This window comes from Prionailurus viverrinus, chromosome A3, assembly GCF_022837055.1.
Source record: "Prionailurus viverrinus isolate Anna chromosome A3, UM_Priviv_1.0, whole genome shotgun sequence".
In the NCBI taxonomy this organism is placed as follows: domain Eukaryota; kingdom Metazoa; phylum Chordata; class Mammalia; order Carnivora; family Felidae; genus Prionailurus; species Prionailurus viverrinus.
The window spans coordinates 91,201,902-91,223,388 of NC_062563.1; the positions used below are offsets into that span (position 1 = coordinate 91,201,902).

General features: G+C 53.8%; 4 protein-coding genes across 17 annotated transcripts; 1 reads left to right on the forward strand and 3 right to left on the reverse strand.

Moving 5' to 3' along the window:
• Positions 1 to 100: 100 nt before the first annotated feature.
• On the reverse strand, positions 101 to 8,994 carry PCGF1 (polycomb group ring finger 1). 3 transcript variants are annotated; one of them, XM_047851333.1, is made up of 11 exons: positions 8,686 to 8,994; positions 3,712 to 3,783; positions 2,284 to 2,361; positions 1,751 to 1,856; positions 1,442 to 1,594; positions 1,198 to 1,269; positions 969 to 1,074; positions 752 to 785; positions 568 to 654; positions 352 to 432; positions 101 to 248 (listed from the first exon to the last, which is right to left on the reverse strand). In XM_047851333.1, the coding sequence occupies exons 2-11, from the start codon at positions 3,733 to 3,735 to the stop codon at positions 201 to 203; spliced, it is 789 nt and encodes a 262-aa protein (XP_047707289.1). In that variant the 5' UTR covers positions 3,736 to 3,783; positions 8,686 to 8,994; the 3' UTR covers positions 101 to 200. The 3 variants fall into 3 exon arrangements, with proteins under 3 accessions (XP_047707289.1, XP_047707292.1, XP_047707290.1); XM_047851336.1 differs by lacking the exon at positions 8,686 to 8,994 and adding an exon at positions 7,512 to 7,681; XM_047851334.1 differs by lacking the exons at positions 3,712 to 3,783; positions 8,686 to 8,994 and having other exon boundaries at positions 2,284 to 2,696.
• Positions 8,005 to 10,918, forward strand: TLX2 (T cell leukemia homeobox 2). Its single transcript, XM_047851332.1, has 3 exons — positions 8,005 to 8,735; positions 9,130 to 9,367; positions 9,513 to 10,918. The coding sequence occupies exons 1-3, from the start codon at positions 8,336 to 8,338 to the stop codon at positions 9,727 to 9,729; spliced, it is 855 nt and encodes a 284-aa protein (XP_047707288.1). The 5' UTR covers positions 8,005 to 8,335; the 3' UTR covers positions 9,730 to 10,918.
• Positions 10,919 to 11,415: 497 nt separating this feature from the next.
• On the reverse strand, positions 11,416 to 17,967 carry DQX1 (DEAQ-box RNA dependent ATPase 1). Of its 12 annotated transcripts, none has more exons than XM_047851318.1 (12): positions 17,861 to 17,920; positions 17,616 to 17,678; positions 17,233 to 17,488; positions 16,794 to 16,987; positions 16,023 to 16,407; positions 15,455 to 15,688; positions 15,004 to 15,364; positions 14,710 to 14,901; positions 13,010 to 13,129; positions 12,647 to 12,837; positions 12,132 to 12,322; positions 11,416 to 11,888 (listed from the first exon to the last, which is right to left on the reverse strand). In XM_047851318.1, the coding sequence occupies exons 3-12, from the start codon at positions 17,467 to 17,469 to the stop codon at positions 11,732 to 11,734; spliced, it is 2,262 nt and encodes a 753-aa protein (XP_047707274.1). In that variant the 5' UTR covers positions 17,470 to 17,488; positions 17,616 to 17,678; positions 17,861 to 17,920; the 3' UTR covers positions 11,416 to 11,731. The 12 variants fall into 12 exon arrangements, with proteins under 12 accessions (XP_047707274.1, XP_047707276.1, XP_047707270.1 ...); XM_047851320.1 differs by lacking the exon at positions 17,616 to 17,678 and adding an exon at positions 17,679 to 17,747 and having other exon boundaries at positions 17,861 to 17,918; XM_047851314.1 differs by lacking the exon at positions 17,616 to 17,678 and having other exon boundaries at positions 17,861 to 17,967.
• Positions 17,968 to 18,376: 409 nt separating this feature from the next.
• AUP1 (AUP1 lipid droplet regulating VLDL assembly factor) lies at positions 18,377 to 21,436 on the reverse strand. The gene is given in 13 exon segments (XM_047851331.1): positions 18,377 to 18,558; positions 18,668 to 18,786; positions 18,972 to 19,087; positions 19,200 to 19,319; positions 19,451 to 19,553; positions 19,655 to 19,721; positions 19,975 to 20,048; positions 20,144 to 20,216; positions 20,454 to 20,638; positions 20,837 to 20,987; positions 21,067 to 21,204; positions 21,286 to 21,380; positions 21,383 to 21,436. Coding segments are annotated over 13 exon segments (1,317 nt in total). The 5' UTR covers positions 21,422 to 21,436; the 3' UTR covers positions 18,377 to 18,521.
• Between the last annotated feature and the right edge of the window lie 51 nt (positions 21,437 to 21,487).

Genomic DNA, 21,487 nt, shown 5'->3' on the forward strand with positions numbered 1-21,487 from the left:
AGGGACAGAGAGAGGCCCTCTTTCATGATGAAACTCAGAGGACTTCTAAGGGAAGCAGGACACAGAACAAAGCACGCATAGGTGGAAGGAAGAGAAAAGATGCTTTTTTAAAGTTTTTATTTCAAAAAATAAAGCCGCAGTTAATTTCACATAAATATCTGGGGAGGGAAAGGGACAGGGATGTGGTGGGGGCTTGGCCCCTACCTCCTCTTCTCTTTCACACTGTATTGTAAAAGCAAAGGGGATGGCTAAGGAGAAAACAAGCAGAAGAAGCAGTCGGTGGGAGCATTCTTACTCAAAAGGCCCCCTCAGCACATCCCTGCCCTGAGGACTGCCTCGGCCCTGGCTCACCTTGCCGAACCAGCGGGAGAGCCATATCTGCTTCATGGTCATGTGATCTGGGAGAACTTCATTGTCAAAAAGGAGCTGTACCTAGGAGGGAGATGGGGACAGTTTTAGAAACCCCTCTCTCATGCAGGTCAAGAACTGCCCTGGTCCACTACAGACTCTGTGAACTCCCTTTGAGCTCCTCCCTTTCCCCCAAACACTGGCTGTGGGAATACTCACATGCTGGGGATTTAGCATTAAGCGGTGACATAGGACCCTTCGGAGATGACGAACTTCAGCTCTAACAGAACATCGAACATATTTGTTCTGGGGATAGGGAGGGAAGGCAAGAGGACAAGGTGTGTGAGGGAGGGGCAATGGGGAGGTGAGTCCTCAGAGAGGCCCTCCCCTCAGCCCCTCTCACCTGCAGGATGCTTTTATTCTTGTCCTTCCCAGAACTAGGAGGGAAACAGACACAGGTTAGGAGCCCTATCTTTCCCCCTGTCCCTCACCAAGAGCCATGGTATACTCTCTTCAAGGGAAGAGATACTCCCCCTCACTGCTCACCCTCTCACCAAGCCCCTCCCAGGTTTTGGGTCACTGACATTGTCTCATCAGACAATTCATGACCTGACCCTTACCTCAGGCGCTCCAGGCATAGACTCAGCTGCTCATCATATCGATAGTAGTGGGCTTTAGAGTGGTCGAAGCTGCTGAAAGGGAGGCCGAGGTTGCTCAGGGCTGGCTCTAAGAAAGAGTAGTGAGGAGAGTGGCACAGATTCCATACTCCTTTTTCCCCAGAGAGAAAAACTGGGCAGGAGAAATGCTCTGGGGGGGGTTACCTTACCCTCCTGCTGCCAAGGGACATACCTTCCCCACTGGGCTGGGTGACCCGGTCCAAACCTCGGGACTGGTAGAATTCTCGAATCCGTTTCTCTTCACCTAGAAGGGGGGGGGGGGTGTGGGAAGTAAATATTAGCCCTCCCTCATACTTTGTCCCTCTCCGGCTGTCAACCTCTTTACCTACATGATTCCCACCAAAGCCTTTGTCATCTCAAGCTGCCACCCAGCATCAGTCCTCCAGAGACCCCTCAAAGTGAGGTTGGTCACTCACTGTCTTGTAAGCCAGGCACTAGCTTGTACACGATGTCCTGCATGACCCGGTCCAGTTTGAGGTTGAGCAGTGGCTGTGTCTCGTGGATCTTGATGTTGCACATGGGGCAGTACTTACTGGTTTGGAGATACTTCACAATACAACTCTTGCAGACTGCAGGAAGGAAAAAGCAGACTCTTAGTCTCTCTGGGAATGGGATTCACGGGCTGGGTGGGGTGTCTGGGTGGTTGGGGCAGGCGGCCAAAAGCCTGGCAACTAGCTTGGTGGAGACTAGGGCCTGAAGGACCAGACAGAGTCCAGGGCACTCACAAGTATGAAGACACTCTGTGATGGTGGTGGCATCCACGAAGTAGCCGGCGCACAGACAGCAGACGATGTGTTCATTCAGGTCTTTGATCTTTACTCGGACCTCCTCCTGCGGACACACCGCCCGTCACCAACCATTCCCTCCAACGCCAAATCATACGCCTTCCCAGCTGCGAAAATGCCTCTTTCATCACACTCCAAGGCCAAGCCTCGCACCCTGCACGATCCGCAAGGGATTAGCTCCCGGGAGCTGACACTCCCCCTCCGCCCAGCAGGGGGCTCCGCGCACAGCGGGGGCTCCCTTCCCGTGGACTCGCCCGACCTTCCTTTCCCAGGGGAGACTACACGACGTGGGCGGCACAATGCGCAAGCGTCCTAGCTCGGAGTTTGGCAACCCGATCGCAATCGCGCAGGCGCATTGGGCACCCTGTCTCTGCGCAGGCGCACTGGGCGCCGGGCCAGCCACCGCCCGTCCTCTAGCCGGCCCCAGTTCGCACCGCTAGCCGACCACAGCAGTAACCCCGCCGCCCCTGCACCTCGTTCCGTAGCGGGTCCATCTTGTACACTGACTGGAGCTGGTTCCGAAGCCTCATCGCGATCGCAATCTGGCCCCCCTGAGGAGACGCCATCTTAAAGGCTGATCCCGGCCTGCCACTTCCGGTGCCGCCTGCGGGGCGGGACTTGTCGCCCAGCAACGAGGGCTTAGGTCTTTTCGGATTCGTTGACCCTCTGTAAGGCCCCGCCCATGTCCCTTTCTCCCCGTGTGCTCACCTGAGCCTCACTGGCCCCTCCCCCTCCTCAATCCGTAATTAGGGAGTGGGGGGGGGCGTGGGGAGGGGGTCCTATCTCATTGACCTCTTGTAGTAATCATCATAATAGACCCTACTCGACCGCGGGACTAACTTTTGGAGCCTGAAAAGACTATCCCCTTCTACCCCAAAGGGCCCGGCGGTCTCTGCCAGCCGCCGCTTAGGGTCGTCTATCTCCTGTGACCACGACCCCGCTAAAGAAGCCCCTCCCGGGTCCTCTCCTCATAAAGTCGCCCTCGTCGGCTGACGCGTACGCGTTACGGAGCTTCATCTGGATGGCAGGCCTTCTCCCGGCTCCCGGCGGGATTTTCTCGGGGCTTTGCGGAGTCTCGGAGAGGGTGGCGGAGAGGGTGGCGGGGAGGGAGGGACCCCCAGGGACTTGGTAGTGATCTTATTCCGTCCCCCGCCCCCCCCCCCCCATCCTCCCCTGCCGCCGGGGCTTGTGGTGGCGGCGAGTGGGGGGGGGGGGCAGACCCTGGTTAATGATGATGATTCAATCATCGGCGCCTGCGGAGGCCTGGGACAGACTAATGCAGAGCAGATGCCGAAGGAGGAGGGGAGGAGGACTAGGACACTACCGCACATAGACACGCTGAAGCAGCGAGCGCCTGCAGTAGCATAGGCCCAGTCCCGTACTTGGAGAGGACGCAGGAGCTCTAGACCGTGTGCACTGCCATCCTTAGGTACTTCCAGTGGGATTAAAAACCAAGGATAAGTTTACTGTGAAGTATTAGCGTCAAGTGCAGTTGGAGAATCAAGTGAGAGACCCCAATGGAGACCACCAAAGGCTTTCTGGAAGAAGTGGGACTTTGGGTGGTCACAGTTCAGAGAATGGGGGTGGGGTGCCTGGATAAGAAGTGTGGTGGAAATAGAAAAGAAAGGCAGATTCGAAGGGATTGACCAGGGAGAGGGATAGGAAAGAGGCAGAGGTGTGGATGTGGGAGTAGTGATAGAAACAGGGCCTAATGGAGCTGGGACTTTAGCCTGAGGGCAATAGGGAGCTAGCAGACCTTTTTTTTTGAAGGGAGGGAATTATTCTATGAAAGAAATATTTTGCTCATTTATCTTCTAGTAAATTGGAGTGGATAAAGCAGCAAAAAGTGATGAGATTAGTGATTTTTTAATTAACCCCTTCTCACTACGTCCACTGCTTACCTCCCTGGTCCAAGATACCATCATCTGTCCTCTGGATGATTGATTGCAGTGGCTTCTTGCCTGCTTTCCTTGCTTCCACATTTCCATATGAATAAAAAAGGATATAAGTTAAGTTTTTGAGTTGATGGATATGTTTATTATCTGTGGTGGTTTCCTGTGTGTATACATACACTTTTGTACACTTTAAATATGTGCAGTTTATTGTATGTTAGTTTTACCCTAAGAAACCTGTTAAAAATAAAACTAAAAAATCAGGTGTCTTTTCCTTAAAATTCCAATAGCTTTCTTTTTCAGAATAAAAGCCCAAGTCCTTACAATCCTTCAAGGCTTTGCATGGTCTCTCCAAATCACTCAGTCTCTCCAGCCATGCTGGACCCCTCACTGTTTGTTGCACAGATAACACCAAGATATACTTGCATTATCCCCAACTTGAAATGCTCAGATGTCCAAATGGCTCCTTTCTTCCAGGTCTTTACTCTGTGAGGCCTTCTGTGATCACTTTAGATAAATCACAACCCCCACCCTTTCACTCCTCCCCTTTCTTTGCTTTTTTTTCTTCTTCTTCTTAGCATTTATTGTTATTCAATATATATCGTCTTTTGTTTTACCTGCCTCCCCCATTAGAACATAAGCTTTGTTGTGGCAGGATTTTTTTTTTTCCTGTTATGTCTGCAGCTATATCTCCAGTGTCTGGTGCATGGTAGGTGTTCACTCAAAATTTTCTAGATTAACAAATGAATGGATATAGGTGTTGCTGATGATGGCCTAGATTAGGGTTTTATCAGTGGAAATGGAAAGGAAGGGCTGTATCTGAAATATTTCAAAAGAAAGCATTATAGGAGGGAGTGAGCGGGGAGCTTGCAAGGAGAGCATGTCCCCCAGCCTGGTGGACTTTAAGGTGGCTGCAGCAAAGGCAAGCAGAACTGGCCAGAAGGTTAGGACAGAAAGGCTGGAACACAACAAGTGTCAGAGCCAAGGATGGAGATCTCTGAGTTTTCTGGGTGGATATAATAGGTGGGACTGTTAGAATGGGTGAAACCTGAGCAGATGTAGAGAGAGGGAAAGCTGAAGTCAGAGATCTGAGAATGCCCAGTCTTCAGTGGAAAAACCAAAGTCAGTGGAGAAAAAACATAAACATTGATTATGAAAATCTAAAGAAGTAGACTAAGACAATATTACATAAACCAAAAGGGACATTTCAAGAAACAGTTGGTGAGCCAGAGAGTAAAACATGTCAGAGAAGTCCTCAATATGGACATGGGAGCTCTTTGAAAAAGAGTGTAGTGAAACCAGGTTGTGGTGAGTTAAAAGAATAAATGATGAGGGGGTGCCTGGCTGGGTCAGTTGATGGTAGAACATGTGACTCTTGATATTGGGGTTGTAAGTTCGGGCCCCACGTTGAGCACACAGATTAGTTTAAAAATAAGTAAAAAAATGTTTAAAAAGAAATGGTGAGGAAGTGGAGGCAGTGGGTATGTGGTGGGGTGGACAAGGGAAAAGAAAAACAGAATCTCTCTTGGAGATAAAAATCTCTCTTGTACAGATAAAAGAGACCTAAGACAGCAGGGGGTAGGAAGGACTAAGCTAATGACAGAAATGATGATACAGGAGTGGGGACCATCTCCTGGGAAAGACACTGCACAAAAAGCAGAAAGGAAGGAAAGGCACAGGCTGAGAATGTGCCTCTTCCTGTGAAGCTACAAGCTTAAAGGCCTGACAACTTGAAGAATTAGGGACCACCTGCATGCATGTAGGACATGGGGAGATGGATGCAAAGCAGTGTGTATGGGAGGTGGGAGTTCTGACCTCAGGGCCTCCATCCTAGATATAAACTCAAAGGAACCACTTTTCCCAGAGAATTGGGATCAGAGAGGTGGAGGCAAGCAGAGAAATTCCTAGGACTGTGGCTGACAGAATTGGATACCCATTGTTTCTGAAGTGAGGCAGTAATTTTTTTTTTTTTTGTAACTCCCCAGAAGATATGTATATATTACTGGGTTGGTGACCATTCCCCTGCCCAAGACTGGGTTGGGCCATCTCTGGGAGGCAGTGCCATCTGTGCTGACCTCAAAAGGCAGGATGAACAGTCAGCAGGTATACAGGTCTGCACGATGTTGCCTCTTCCTCTCTGATTGATTCATTCAAGAAGGATTTATTCAGCTTGATTGTAGACACATTAGTGCCCACCCTTTCCTCAGAGGCCCACCCCCTAGAGTGGGTAAAGGGACTGCCAGATTCCTAACCTGCAGGCCAGTTCCTCTCAGAGTCTTTATTTACTTTGCTGGCTCCCTAGGCTCTCTGTTTTCGTTCAGGGGATCCAGCCTAAGCTGTCTCGGTGGTTTTCCCTGGACAGCAGAACTTTCATGCTCCCTAGTTGCCCCATCTCTCTACTGATGACAAAGGGTGCTAGGGGAGGTGATAATGGCTGTCTTTTCCACTAAGATAACAACACAGCTGCCAAATTGGCAGGATCCTCTGCCCACCTTTCAGAAGGGGCTGTTGGCAGGGTGGGGAAAGGACTGAAGAAACTGCATAGTGGAAGTGGACAAGAAATTGGGGGAGGATGTTACATATTATTAATGCCAACTGCCTGCCTCCCGCCATGGTCCACTCCCTTCAGATTGAGGCTTCTGAGAACACCAGGGCCTGGTGGCTTTAATGGGGGAAAATCCACTCCTTTTTTTCTCTTCTTTATCTTCCTGCCCAGATGCCCAAATATCATTCCTAATTCCCTGGAGAGAAAAGACCCCTCATCCTGCCTCAGGCACTGGGCTGCAGCCCATCTGCTGGGGAGAAAGGAGGGGCAGAGTCTTTTACCAGGAGATCCTGGAGAATCAACTGAAAGATCCGTGCTCTCAGGGAAGCCCGTTTACTAGACTTAGAAGGCATTTCGGCTTACACGGGTAACCGGCAGCCTGGAGCCTGGAGTGGAGCATCCAGAGTGGGCTGGAGTCTAGGGGCTAGGGCTGGCACAGCAGGGCGGGGTCCTTTGGCCACCACGTGTCCAAGGCAGACCAAGCGGCTCATCGGTGCCCACCCGCCGCAGAATGGTAGGAACACCCCCCTCCTTGCGCCCAGTCTCACCGGCTCGGAGGCGCCAGGGCCCCCCCGGGGCCGGGGCGGGCCGGGGAAGGTAATGTAATTCCGACCCAGCTAACCCGATTATGGCGGCCTGCACCGGGCCGGGCGGCGGCGGGGGCGGGTCTACGACGCGGGGGCCCGCCGGGCCCGGGTCCCATCCCGGGAAGGACGCAGAGTTCACACACTCTCAGCTCTTGGGTCCGCGGCCAGAGGTCATAAGGTCACCAAGCGGCTTCAGTTTTTCCCCACCTCCCTTCTCTGACACACTCCAGGCACAGTTGCTAGGGCTTGGGTGGGGTGTAGCGTCTGTGGGAAATGAGGCGGCTGATCCCCCCCAAGGCTTCGGTGAGGACTCATGTGTCGCCTGTGGCGATTTTGTCCTCCTGACTTTGAGGAGGGAGGGGAGAAGTGTGTGAGAATAGACTTCCTAGGCGCGTAGTGGAGGGGCAGAGTCCCGCATTGGTGGTCCCTTGTCGGGGGCGGAACGCCAGCCCCAAGCTCTCACCGGCCGGAGTTGGCCCGGTTTGGGCCAATGGTCCGCTCTACATTGATTTCAGAAAATCGAAATTCTAACAAACACAGGGCACCAATTGCTGGCGCTCCCGGAAGGAGGTAGGGGCCCTATGGGAGAGGCCGGGAGGTGCACCAGGATAGCTGGCCCAGAGTGGTTGTTGCCCGCCCTAGCCCCCCAGACGCACCCTGCCACTCCCTTCCCACACCTGTCCTCTTCCCGGGCCTCCAACTCGTCGGCGCTGTTCCCCAACCGCTTCCCATCGCAGCCAGGAAGCCACAACGAGATTTGGTCTTCGAGGGCACTTAGGCGGGGGCCACAACGAATCCGGGAGTTGGCAGGCAGGACCCATCGCGAGACGAAGAGTGGGGGCTGTGGGAGGAGGCACCTGCGAGGAAGCCGGTGAGGCCCAGGAGGCCCAAGGCGGAGGCCGGTGAGGATGGAGTTGCTGTGCGCATCTCGGCTGACTCAGCGGGCAGCGGCCCAAGCTCTGGCCCCTCCCGTGCTGAGCCTGGTTCCTAACACCCTTGCCACCCCCCCCCCCTTACCCCCACCGTACCCGCCCGCCACTCTTCCCCGTGTTTCGCACAAACAGGCGTCTCTTTCCCTTTAACGGGTCCGGCCCCGCCCCTGCCCTACCCCCAGCCCCCACTGCCCACCCAGTGCTGATCTGTCAGTCACTGCCCCAGCCCCAGCCGGCGAACCCTCTCCACCCTGCACTCGGGCAGAGGCCCCGGCACCCTAGCGTCCATCTGAGCTTCAGAGACAGCAAGGGCACTCCTGGGGCCCCCGCCGGTCGCGCTCCCCCGGGATGCGAGTCCCTGCGCCGACGCCCGGCAGAGGCCGGCACGGGCGCGGCTACTCCCCGTGCACAGGCATGAAGATTTCCCGGGGGGCCCGGGGACCCGCCGCGGCCAGCTCCGCGGGCCCCTGAGGCCGTCGCCCCCAGCGCTCCGCGGCTGGGCTCCCAGAGTTGCCTGGGGCGCCCTCCCCAACCGCCAAACCTCCTGCGGTCCTCCTTGACCCGGACCCATGGAGCCGGCGGTCCTGGCCTCGCACAACCTCCCGCACCACGAGCCAATCAGCTTTGGCATCGACCAGATCCTGAGCTGCCCGGAACCCCCCGGGAGCAGCCTAGGCCCCGGTCGGTCGGGCCAGGGCCATGGGGAGAGTGTGGCGTTCTCGGGTGGATTTCACGGAACCTCAAGCTACGGCCCCGCGGGATCGCTGGCCCCTCTACCTGGCAGCTCCGGCATGGGCCCAGGTGGCGTGATCCGCGTCCCGGCGCATCGTCCGCTGCCAGTGCCGCCGCCTGCGGGAGGTGCCCCTGCGGTGCCTGGACCCTCTGGCTTGGGCGGAGCCGGGGGCCTAGCGGGACTCACCTTCCCTTGGATGGACAGCGGCCGCCGCTTTGCCAAGGACCGGCTCACGGGTGAGGTTGCCCGACCCTCCAGCGTCTTGCCCCACACTGACCCCCTTTCCTCATCTTTGATCGTCCTGCTCCAACTCAACTTCCCCGTACGCTCCCCGCCCGGATCAACCCAGGCGATCCTTCCCCAATTTGTGTCTCGTGGTCGCGCTGCTTAAGAGAGACGATGGGGTAGGAGCTGCCGTCGATGCCCGCGCCCTCCTTTGCAGGCCACAGTCCACACTGAGGGGAGGGAAGGATGAAGTTCCGGGGGCCGTCTCTTCCTTAGCAGAGGGGGAGGGCCATTTCTTCCGAGGCCCTTTCTTGTCTGGAGGCCTTTGCTGATGCGAGGCCGAGCCTGGGGCACCTGGAAGGGCTGCCCTGAAAACCTTGCCCTGTTCTTTCTTCCTCCCTGTAGCCGCACTCTCGCCCTTCTCCGGGACGCGCCGCATAGGCCACCCCTACCAAAACCGGACCCCTCCGAAGCGGAAGAAGCCGCGCACGTCCTTCTCCCGTTCGCAGGTGCTGGAGCTGGAGCGGCGCTTCCTGCGCCAGAAGTACTTGGCCTCGGCCGAGAGGGCAGCGCTGGCCAAGGCCCTGCGCATGACCGACGCACAGGTCAAGACTTGGTTCCAGAACCGGCGCACCAAGTGGCGGTGAGGCGCGGGGCGCGCGACGGCTGGCGGGTGGCGTCAAAGTGGCGGTGAGGCGCGGGGCGGGTGAGGCACCTCGGGCCCGGCGGTGACGATGAGGCGCGGGGTGGGCGAGGGCTGGCCTGACACCGCGACTCGACTTTCACAGGCGCCAGACGGCGGAGGAACGCGAGGCGGAGCGGCACCGCGCGGGCCGGCTGCTCCTGCACCTGCAGCAGGACGCCCTACCCCGGCCTCTGCGGCCGCCGCTGCCCCCCGACCCACTCTGCCTGCACAACTCGTCGCTCTTTGCGCTGCAGAACCTACAGCCCTGGGCCGAGGACAACAAGGTGGCTTCCGTGTCTGGGCTCGCCTCGGTGGTGTGAACGACGCCTGCCCAACCCGCCGAGCGCTCTTTTCCGGACCGAGGCGCCGTGTGGAGCGCCGGGCTCAGGGCCACGGAGCGCGCGGCTGACCATGCCGTGGCTCTGTGGTAGCGGAGCTTGTGAGGAAGGGCTGGCTTTGAGGCTATCGTCGAGAGCTCCTGGGCCACTGCCGGCTCCCAGGCTAGCGTTGCGCGGTAGCACCGTGCTTAGACGTGGCCTTTCCCGCCATTTCCCAGTCAACTGTGGTTGCACCCCAGCTGGAATCCGAGGAGCCGAGGAGGCGGGACCTGCAGTATGGTAGCCAATGAGGTGAGGGGAGGGGGAGGGCTGGCCAATGGGAGCTGCTCCCCTGAGGACGACGGATTCTTCCGAGGGTGGGTTAGTGCTGGGGTTCTGGACCCACAGGGCAAGCTCAAGGTGGTGCTGGGATGGGACGACGGCAGCTCGCACGCACTGCCTGGGCCTGTACCAAAGGTGTGATGGAAGGAAAGAAGACACCAATGACAGTGGTATAACGGAGGAGGTGCTGGAGGGTGAGAGTCTGACTGACTGTGACAGGAACCAGAGGGTTATCCACACTGGGCATCTCATTCTTCAACTGTAAAATAATCGCCAAGGATACCTTCCTGACTTTGAACCTCATGTTGTCGTGTGTGTTCAACCCGCTGACTCCGTCCTCCTCCTTGAGCCTCACAACGTGCCTGGGCGGCAGGCAAGACGGATGCTTATACACCCCATGAAAGACACAGTCACTAATCTGGCTCTGGTGTCCTATGGGGACAGAGAGGGGAGAGGGGGGAGCAGTGGATAAAATTAATGGGCCCTGTGGAGTTAGGGTGAGCAGAATTTGGCAAATAAGTAGGGATATCTGAGAAGAATTAAAGATAATTCCAAGGTTGGAAATGTAGAGGACCAGGAGATCAATGGTGTTGTGGATAATAAAGAGGAATGAAAAGACTGGAGCAAGATAACTCTGCAGGCAAAACTAAATGCCAGACCTAAAGAGAATACATTCTGGAAAAGTGCTTTTGGGGGAGGTTGGTTGACATCTACGCAGACGTGGAGATAGAATGATGAGAACAGATAGACTCTCCAAGGGGAGGACACTCTGAGGAGAAAAAAGCAGAGTTGTAAGGATTAAATCTTTCTTTCTACCAATTTCTACAAACACGTTTACAATGTGCAAGATGATGGAGGATATCAAAGTTAATCGTTCAAAGGAAGAAAAGGGAATGAGCACTCAGCTGGAAAGAAAGGAAAGCATGATGTCCCTGAAGTTGTTAGAAAGACTTTAGCTCGTGAGTGGGCCAGGGGCTGCTGGGATGCTTATTGATGGAAAGTTAAGAGTTTGGGGATGGTTGCAACAGCCATGAGGTTTAAGATGGAGCAGGATCTAAGTTGTATGTGGAAAAGGGAAGATTTTTGTCTGATTTCTTACAGCACTCTCATTCTTCCTCCCCTACAGGCAGCAGTAAGACACAGGGAAGTGAGCTTTGGGCAGGGTCAGAGACCAACTGTTGTCAAACTGCTCATGTTCTAGGGTAGTGACAGCTAGGTCAGTCACAGCACCAAGTCTTGACCACGGGAGGGAACCAGGCAAGAGGATACTGTGGGGGGAGTTGGATGATATTGTGTCATCTCTAACTCATGGATGTTGTGTATGCTGCTGCAGAACAAAACTCAAACTTGACACATAGAAAAAGAACTTTTATAGGCCAAAATGAAGCACACAAAGATGGGTTTGGCATAAGTTGGGGGCTTGGCGGTGACATGTCAGTCACTCTCCAATAAATAGAAGAAGGCTAAGGAAAGGGTCCAACCTTATGTATACTGTGGCTTTCCCAATTCCCTCCACTCTTGGTCCCCCACTTCTTGAGTCTCAGATTCCAGGATTTACGTTTGACCCTAATCTTTGGCCTTCTAAATCTGGCTGGCTGCCTTAGTGCTAGCCTGAGGGGGATCTAATGCCTCGAGATGAGCTCAGTTCCATTCCTTAGGCAAGTCACTGCAGGACACAGGCATCTCCAAACTCTTGGGTGGAGGGGGATTCACTTTCTATTGAAGAATCTGCCATTTCTTCTCTCAGCTGGTTCAAGAGGTCTCTGCTCTCACTGGGAGGCAAGTTACTAAGGAAGTATGGAGGGGCCAATTCCACCAGCCTGACAGAGAGAGTCACAATCAGAAGATGACTTCTGTATCCTCTATTGTAATACAGATTCTTTTTTTTTGTAATACAGATTCTTAAACTTCCCATTCTGTCCACAAACCCTGCCTCTTCAAATCATATGTCACTACAAACCACTAAGATAGCCTCCTCTCCTTAAGGCTCTCTAACTCCCCAGCCATAATTTTGGCCCCTAGAAGGGGAATGGGCAACGTAGGAGGGGTGTCAGGGAACTCACATCTGTGGTTGAATCTCAGAAACAATGGAAAGGCAGTTGTCTTTGGAAATGGAGAAATTGTGGTAAAGCACCCACGGTGGAGGTCTGGCTGGAGCCCGGCGGCTTCGGTAGCAGCAGTATGGGGAGAGCTGGGCCACATGCTTATGTGTTAGGAGCAGGTAATTTCCAGTCCCATCTGTGTCTCGGGCCACCTCATTGAAAAGCAAAGATAGTGAGGGAGTGAGTGGTGGGGGAGGGGGGAGAGGAAGACAATAGAAAAAAGAAAAGGGGGTTGAGAAAGAATTAGGAAGGGTGGCGAGAGTATTAAAAATAAAGCATCATCTCTAGGTGTTAGAGTCCCTATCATATGGCATTTCCCACAGCCCCCTGTACTCCAATGCCTCAAAAATTTCTTCTGGTTCTTAAAAATCCTTTGAATGATCATCTGGACTCCAATTTCAGAGATGGCATATCAATTTTTGATCCCTCTGCTTTCTGCTCCATTTATGACCTTCACCCCAACTCTTTCCCCTAACCTTAAGGAAGTATCCTGACACCAGTGCTTTCTGAAGGTTTCTGCGATTCTGCTCAGAGCCAAAGGCTGGCTGGGACAAGGGAAGTTCAATTCGTTGCATGAGTTCTAGGAGTTCACCTCGAAGTTTCCGGGCTTGGCACAATGCTGCCCAGTTTAGCCCCCGAGCCTGACACCAAGCTTTGTCTGCTCCACCTAAAAGAGGAAAGGGAACAGCTACAACTACAAAGAGAGCCCCAAGAGAACCCAGAGTTTGGTCAAAGGGCCACCTCCTCCTGGGCATAGAGATCTGCCAGCTGGTTGCATACTGCTTCCCCTCTTTGGAAAATCTGGGATTTTATAAGAAGATGCCGAGTGGGCTACTCACTCTGTATAAAGGCTTCGTACACCTGGATCAAAGAACTGTGATCACCATCTGTGTGTTCCAGGGCTCGGCGCAAGGCAGCTTCTTCTGCACAGTGTGGAGGCTGGGTGAACCCAGGGGCAGCTGGAGGCAGAAACAAGGAAGGTCATTTTGGGGAATGAGAGAGGATAGCAGTATAGAAGGAAGGGTGAAAAGGTGTAAAATGCCATTTTGGGAAATGTATTCAAAAGACATCGATAACTTCTAGGTGCTATAAACTTTATTAGACAGTGAACATAAATAATGAAAGAGTCTCTGCCCTCAAGTAGTTTAGAGTCTAGTGGGAGACATAAGCAAGCTTAATCAGCACAACAGGTGTGTGGGCCAATGTTTGAAGTTTTGTTAGGAATTAGCTCAGTGGCAAAGGGGCAGAGAGTCTGAACTGTGGGCATGGCAAGGCACAGACATTAGTAATGTGGCCTGTTTGGAGAACTGCAAGCACTTAGGGTAGAGAGAATGGCATGTGTGGCACAGTGGCAGCAGATAAAGCTGGAGAGGCAGGTATGTGCCAGGTCATGAGAGGTTGGATGTGCTGTGCTGATGAGTTTATATTCTATCTGGAAGGTAAAGAGTAGCTGTTGGAGAAGAGTTTTGAAGTAAGAGAGTCCACGTGTTTGAAGAAGTTTACTTGACAAGTTAGAAGGCTAAAGGAATCCAGTCTCAGTGGGGATGAGGATCTAACACTGGCACCGATAGTGAGTTTGGAGACAAACAGATGAATTAAAAAAACACACACACATTTAGGAGATAAAATGAAAGAACCTGGAGAAATATTAGTCTAGAATGATGGCAGTAGAACTGCAGAGGCGATGGCATGCTTTTGTGGTGGTGGTGAGGGAACAGTTTAAGCAAGTGCTTGAGTTCAGCTCTGGGCTGGGATACTGTGGACAATTCTGGTAGAAATGTCCATCAGGAGTTAGATATATAAATCTAAGATTCAGAAGAATGATATTGGCAGGGAGATACAAGGTTTGGAAATTTTAAGTGTAAAGATGGCACTAAAGACCATGGGTGTGCATGAACTTGCTCGGAGAGTTCAAGGAATGAGAAGGCAAAAGGGGAAAGGATGGAACTCGGAGGTCTAATTTACCGTGGGTAAGCAGAGGACAAGGAGCCCAGGAAGAGATGAAGGAAATGACCAGAGAAGTAGGATGAACACCCAGAGAAGCAGGTCACAGAGGCTTAGGGAGCGGGCAGTTTCAAGGTAGGAGTGGTCGGCATTTTCAAGTGTCAGAAGGTCATAAGGAGCAAGGAAGGGCTCAGAAGTGTTTAGTGGATTCGGCCTGGGGGGTGGGGTGGGAGGTCACTGCTGAGCTGAGACTTGTCAGGGTTGCTACGGGCCTAAGGCTGGGATGCAGTGGGCAGGAACACACTAGGCAGACTGGGACAGAGGTTATTCTGTATAGCTGCTGGGGAGTAGAGTGTGGAGGGAGAGGGGTGTGGAGCTCTAGTAATAATAGGAGAGATCTAAGCATGTTGGAGGCAAGAACCAGCATTGGGAAAAGGCTAACGAGACAGGAGAAGGATAAGTGATTAAGGCTGTGATTTTGGGCACTGTAAGGGAAGCATAGGAGATGGGGCTGGCCTTTGGAGCACCAGAACATCAGAAAGGGCTGGGAAGGACTGAAGTGGTGTCAAGAGCCAGAGACAGAAGTGATTTATACCAGTGAGCATGGCGGCCAGGGTGAGCATCTCATCCACACAGTCAAACTCGCAGGAGGCCAGCAGGGCTTTGGCCAGCTCAGGGGGCAGGGGGAACTCTGATAGGATGACTCCCAGGTCTGACAGGTTCCCATCATCATCCAGAGCTGCCAGATAGTCTAAGTCTTCTAGGGCTTGCATCAGTGCTTCTGGAGCTGGTGAGGAAACAGGGCTTGTAGGGCAGGAAGTCTCAGAGCCTGGAGAGCCCGGAGAGCCTGGAGGTCAGGCAGCAGGACTTGGGCAGGAGGGGTGCTCACCAGGCCGGTCCAGGAAGTGACACTCCCCTGGCTCTGCAATCTGTCTCCTCTTTAGTAGTAACACTAGGGGGCTCAGATTCTCCTCACATACCCTGGGTGAGGGCAGTGGGGGCGCCTCTAGTTCTAGGAAGGACTTAGGGTACAGGCAGAGGCAGGATCCTGAGGGGAGAAAAGATTTGGGACAGAAGGCCACCGTAGATTTCTCAGAGTTTGTGTGTGGTGACTTTTCATGTTTGATCTCAGAAGGGCAAAGGCTCTTACCTGGTAGGACCCCTCTTGCCCGGAGTCTTCTTGCCTCTGCCTGACATTTGCTGATTGGTCTCAACACTTGGGATTCTGCTCGGATCTGAGGATTGTACACCTGTCACCGCCCCCCAACCAAGGCCAAGACAGATCAGAGCGGGCCACTTCTATCTTTAGCCCCCTCATCCCCCTCATCTCTCTCACTCACACTTCGAAGCTCCAGTCCTGAGTCAATGACATGTCGGATGGAAGGGAGGGAGAAGGAGAAGTCAGCCAGGCAGTGAGTGACCACGACCTTTCTGGCACCCAAGTCTATGTCCTCGTATGCAGCCTGAACAGCTGGGCCATGTCCTGGGTGAAGGGGCAGCACTCGTGGTGGAGGCCCTCTGAGAGCCAAGGGCCCCACCTCCCTGGACAAGGATTCACAGCACAGCAAAATTTCCTGAAGAGAAGGGTGGGGCATTAAGGCAGTTCTCACCTTTTTGGGTGACAAACCCTTTTGAAAAACTGATGAAAGCTATGGTCTTTCACTCTGAAAAAATGCACATACTCATAAAGTTGGGGGTGTTATAATTTCAGGAATTTACTGAACCACAGTCTCTGCCTTAACATGGATTCAAGAAGGGGGTGGTAGACCTCTTTACCCTGAAGTCCTTGAGTTTTTCCTAAGGACCCCAACATAGTAAATACTATAACTCCAATGTTCCTAACAAGCATTGCTCCCCCAGAAAGGAAGGCGGCATACATGTGAATCTCCTTCTGCAGCCCATTTTTACCTCCTCACTGGGCAGGTATACTAGCACATCTCCTGGAGTCTCGTTTGTACACAATTCAATCACAGCTTGGCAGGCAGCTTCCACTCGATCAGTAGGGACAGTGTCCCTGTATACAGGAGTGGGACACGCACCAGGCCCTCTGGGTACACGCACAATAGGAGGATTGCCCCAGAAGGCTTGGAGCTTAGGTTCAAGGGCAGGGTCAGTAACCACAACCACTCTTGAGTCCCCTGGAAGGTTTCCCAGGCTGGCATTTCGCAGTAGCCCCTGGAGCAAATCCGAGGCCACTGACCGCTCCTGAGCCTCATCCAGCACCAGCACGCCCCAGGCTCCTGTGCCCCGGGTTGAGGCCACCTCCTGTAGAAGCAGCCTGTCCCAGCAAAACCTGTTGACATTGGCAGTGGGAGGAGTCAGTGTGGGCAGTGACCAGCTCCAGGAGTCCAGGGGAGTGACTTCCTGTTGGGGGAGGGGGCTAGGCTTTTGATTATAAGGTCAGAAAAAGACCGTGAACCTGTATTGAGACCCACAACCCCACTGATGACATTTTGTTCACAAGGTGTACTCCAGTTGGGAGAGTGGGACTCATGGTGAGGGTGAGGTTCAGTGTCCGAGGTCCCTGGCTGGGGTTAAGGGCTTCATTCAGCATTGTGTCATGCACGATTTAAAGGGTGAACTGGGCTGAGGGAGTGTATGGTGAGATGTCAGAGGGCTGGGCTTGTTTCTACTGGGTGAGGGGAATTAGATTTGGGTCAGGCCTGCAAGAGGCCTCACCTGAGCAGGGTGTCCGGCCCAGTGCAGTCTTCCTGGGGAATGCTGTATCCAACCTCATGACCCAGGGTTAGGTCCATCTCATCGGCAACCCGCAGGGCCAGGCTCAGGGCTGCCAGAGGGTGGGGCTGAGTGACAGTTACTTGGCCTTCCTGGAAACCCCTGGCCAATGCAAACTCTGCGCACCATTGAGGGATCTGGGGTAGGGACAGGAAGGACAACCAATCAGCAAGATGCAGGACTTCAGTCAGAAGTGCTGGGGCGCTGTGGCCACTTTCATTTGGGGAGTTCCCTGGTCTTTCACCAGCCACCTGGGGTCAGTCTAACTGGTCTCCCTTTGACCACCTCCCCAATAACCCCATGCAGCCCAACCCCCACTTTGCCTGTGGAAGGACCAGTTCTCTAGCCCCTCCCTTCTTCTACTCCCAGAATCTCCCCCAACCTGGGTGCTCTTGCCAGAGCCAGGCTCTCCAGACACCAACACCACTCCTGAGGGGCTACTCTCCAATTGCTCCATGAAGATAAAGCGAGCAGCCCAGATGGGTAAGGCCCGGCGCTGCTCAAGAAGCTCGTAGTAGCGGGAAGAGAATGGGAGCCCGTCAAAGGGGTTCACAGCCAATTCAGACTCCCTGGGGCTTGGGCCAGACTCTTCTGCCAGCCTAAGAAGCCGAGAGGCCATGGTGGCTGACTAGCAGTACCTACAGAAGGCAGGGCAGTGTTTAAGGCTTCGTATGAAATGACTTACACCATCTTCCCACCCTTGATCCCTAACCTGTACCCTCAGGTGATACTGCACTGGGGTCCATCCTTCCCAGCATTTCTTGCCTGCTACAAAACCGCGGAGACCGGAGTCTGAAAGTGAGGTACTATCACAAGCGGACTATTAACCTGTAGTCAGGTAGTAAAAATCCTGTGACTAACATAGGGGGCCTCCAGGGCAGCAGGAATTGTGGTATCCTGTGGGAAGGCTCCGAGAGGAAAAGGATAGAGAATAAGAAGGGGACAAGAATTGGGGGGGGGGGAGGGGGGAGGGGTGCGGCGACAGGGCCACAAGGATCCTGGATTCAAACCTGCTTGCAGCTCTGAGACGTGTCAGGATGGCAGCCAGTTCTGGACCCACCCAGCCAGTCACCACCAACCCAGACCACAGTGAAGTACAAAGGTAAATTCCGGCTCCACCCTGGGGCTGGGCTTAAATGGGAACCCTAGACTGGTTTTGGGGTGGGGCCATTTGCTCCACCTTATTTAACCTGTCAGAAGCCTATAAGGAAAACAGGTTCCAGACACCACACTGAGCATGTGTACTCTATAATGTATATTGTACTTGTTAGTGAAAGGCATCTTGGGACTTGAAGTTTTGCAAGCTGTTTCTTCACAAAGCTGAGCTGAACACCCAAGCTAGGGTCCAGTGGCTGCTGGTCTTTCGTTCAGTTATACTTCCTTAATATCACTCATCTCTTGACACGAAGAGGTGATTTCAACTACCTCCCACAAACCCACAAGGAGGCTCTCACCCATGTTCTTCCCAAACCAAGGAAAAAGGAACCTGCTCAGTAGGTTTTTGAGACCCAGAGAGGCAACAGATATACCTTGAGTGAAAACCCTGAATTTAATGTGGTTTTGGGGGGAACCCCATCCCTCCCTTTTTACCACCCACCCTTCCAGCCTGTTGTAAGTTGGGTGAGGGCTGCCCCCAGTCTCCGTCCTGCGGCTCTGGGTGCCATCCTGTGCTCAGTCAGCCTCCTGGGCCTGTCTCTCTGTGAATCTCCTGTGAGACATAGAAAGAAGACATTGTGTGGGCTTTGTCATATTGTCCCTATAATTACCACTTTTCTCCAACCTACCCCTTCCTGCCCACTGTCCTCTAAGCCCCTCACCTTCTTGCGTATTCATACAGTGCCTGCTTGCGCTCCTGTAGGCTCTCCTGCCGGGCCCAGGAGGACTTGGCAAATGTGAGGGCTGTGGGCTGAGGGGTCACCAGGCCAGAGCTGGGGAACTGAGGTGATCACAATGTCAGAGGGCTTGCGAAGTCATCATCATTAAACACGCATCGAATGCCTACTTTGCAAGAGAGGCACTGTGCTAGGGTCTCAGGATCAAAAAAGAGATATCAAGGAAAGGGAGTATGAAGACTGCCCCTACCCACCCAAGTCCTGTACCTAACCATTTCCTGGGTCTCACCTTGGGAGCGGAGGCCGTGGAAAGGGACTGGGTCCCTTCAGTGATATCTTCAGGCATGAACGCTACAGCTCCCTCAAGCAGATTAGTGATGGTCAAGTCTACACAGCCAGTCCTGGCTGGGGAGAGAGGAAGAAAGAAGGGAGTCTGTTTCCCTGCTCTACTTCTCCCCTCACCACCCACTTTTTCTCTCTGTGCCTGTCTCCTGTGTGAGGCTACCCTTTCCCATACCCAGGTCTCTCTGGATGACGCCCAGTGGCACATGGGGTAAAACCTCCTTGACTCTCTGAGCCAGAGTTGCCAGCTGCACATCAGGAGAAGGGCCAGGGGAGGGAGGGAAAGAAGACTGGGCTGCAAAAAAGAAATCCGAAACATGGTGAGTGGAGAACTGGGAGGAAGGAGAGGCTGACTAGCAAGGAATAGGAAGGAAATCACAATAGGCTGTAAAACCCCAAAAAACTTTGTGTACAGAGACCATATACCTGACTGAGGGCGCAATCTGGGGTGTCTTTGTCGTTTCATGTGTTCTGCTTTGTCTGCTGGAGTGAGCCGTGTCCCTGTCTGGCCCAATTCTTTGGCCAACAGCTAGGGAGAATTGGAAGGTTGAAAGTGTTAAGGTTGCAAGACTTCCTCCTTCTAGTCTTAAGGAAAAACTCCACCTCCACCCTACCTGTGTACCCTACCACCTGTTGTACACGGAGGGCAAACTCCTCATTCCCCTCCCCTAGCTGGCGATGAACAGGACGGAGCCATCTGCAAAAAATAAAAAAATAAAAAAATCCAGGACCATGTTGAGTGCACCTGGGGTACAGTTTGTCACCCTCTCCCCATTTTGATATTTCGTTTCATGGAACAGTTGTGATTAGGGTGGGGAGATAGCAAACACTTTGTATTGCCTCTGTGGTAGAATCTTGATACTAAAAGATCTGCAAAAGGACAAGAAGAGGCAGCCTCTTCAAGGAAGAGGTGAGCTTCTCCCAGCACCAAAAAAGAAGACAGTTAATACCTTATTTGATACACGGTGAAAGGGACGAAAAGTGACCACAGCAGTTCTGAGACCCAGGAGGCATCGGACACGGTCTGAAGGAAGGGCATGAAGGGAGGTCTAAGCCTCGGCCAGGAATGGGAAATTTGCCCTCCAAGCCCCAGAGATTCCCTGTCCAACACACACTCACCACAGAGACTAGGGGTCTCTGGACTCTCAGGGTAAGAGGTTGTACCACATCCTGAATAGAAAATGGCCAGGAACTAGAAGAGGGAAGAGAAAGTAGGATGGGATTCTAGCCAGCCTTACTTAGAACAGAAAACTGTCAAACTGTACAAGTAGATAAATGAGGAATAAAGAGATAGAGGGGGAAAGAACTAAAAGTGAACAGAAAGGAAATCAACTAGGATGGACAGGGCAGGGCTGAAAACTGTGAAAACTCAAGGGCCCCCAAGCCTGACCACCTACCCAACCGGAGACCCATACCTGTGCTCACCCACCTGAAGCGCAGCAGCCCCTCCCGGCCGTTGGTGGCCTCTTCCTCAGGGAATAGCAGCAGAGGGGTCGGGGGAAGCCTCGTGGAAGCACAGAATCTCCTGAGTGACTCCACCAACTCCCCCCGCCCATCCATCTCCATGAAGCCCCGAGACCAGCATACAAAGCTTGGGGGACTATTGAGTAGAGGCTAGAAATGGAAAAAAGAGAAAACAAAAAAGGAATATTGAGAAGTGAGAAAAATTGACATATGGGGTAGAGAAGCGGGATTAGGGGTAAGATTCAGTATTTCGTGGTCCCCAAGGAAAACCTGGGAGGGCAAAGGGGAGCCTTGGGCTGGGCCCCAGGGAACCGCCCCGTGGCACTCTCGGCTTCGCCCCCCACTCACGGTGCTACAGCTGGTGAGCAGATTGACTATGTTGTGGTCGAAAGGTGTCACGTGGTTGGAAATGAGGACCCTGACGCGGTGATCCCGGAGTCCCGAGTCCTCCTGCCGGGCCACGAGCCCCAGCACCGCACACATGGTCCGCACCACGAACCTGGGGACGCAGGCAGTGGTGACTTCACGGCCTCGGGCCGGGCCCAGCCCTGACCCTCCCGGAATCCCTGGGGTGTTACCTGCGAAGGACGCTGTCTGGCAGAGCGCAGCTGACCAGGAAGACGTGGATCCCAAGAAAGAGCCGCAGGACGAGGAGGCAGAACCCGACGGGAGCGTAGAGCAGCAGCGCGAGGAGCAGGAAGCCGTCACCCGGGAGCCTGGGGGCGAGAGGCGAGGTGATCGGGCGCCGAAGGCCGTAGTGGATGCGGGAGCCGACCTCTTCCCGCCAGGGCTCTTACCGGTGCGAGTCAAAGAGCCGCTCCGGCCCCAGCGCCTGGGAAGGCTCCATCGCTGCTGCTTTAGGGCTGTTCGACCACGGCCGCCATCTTCGCGCCCCGCCGCAGGGGCTCCTGGGAAGGTGGAGTCTTCGGGCATCCGCCCAGGGTGCCGGCACCCGAAATCTTGAGGCGCCCCGGAAGGGCTAGCGGTCCCAGCATGCCT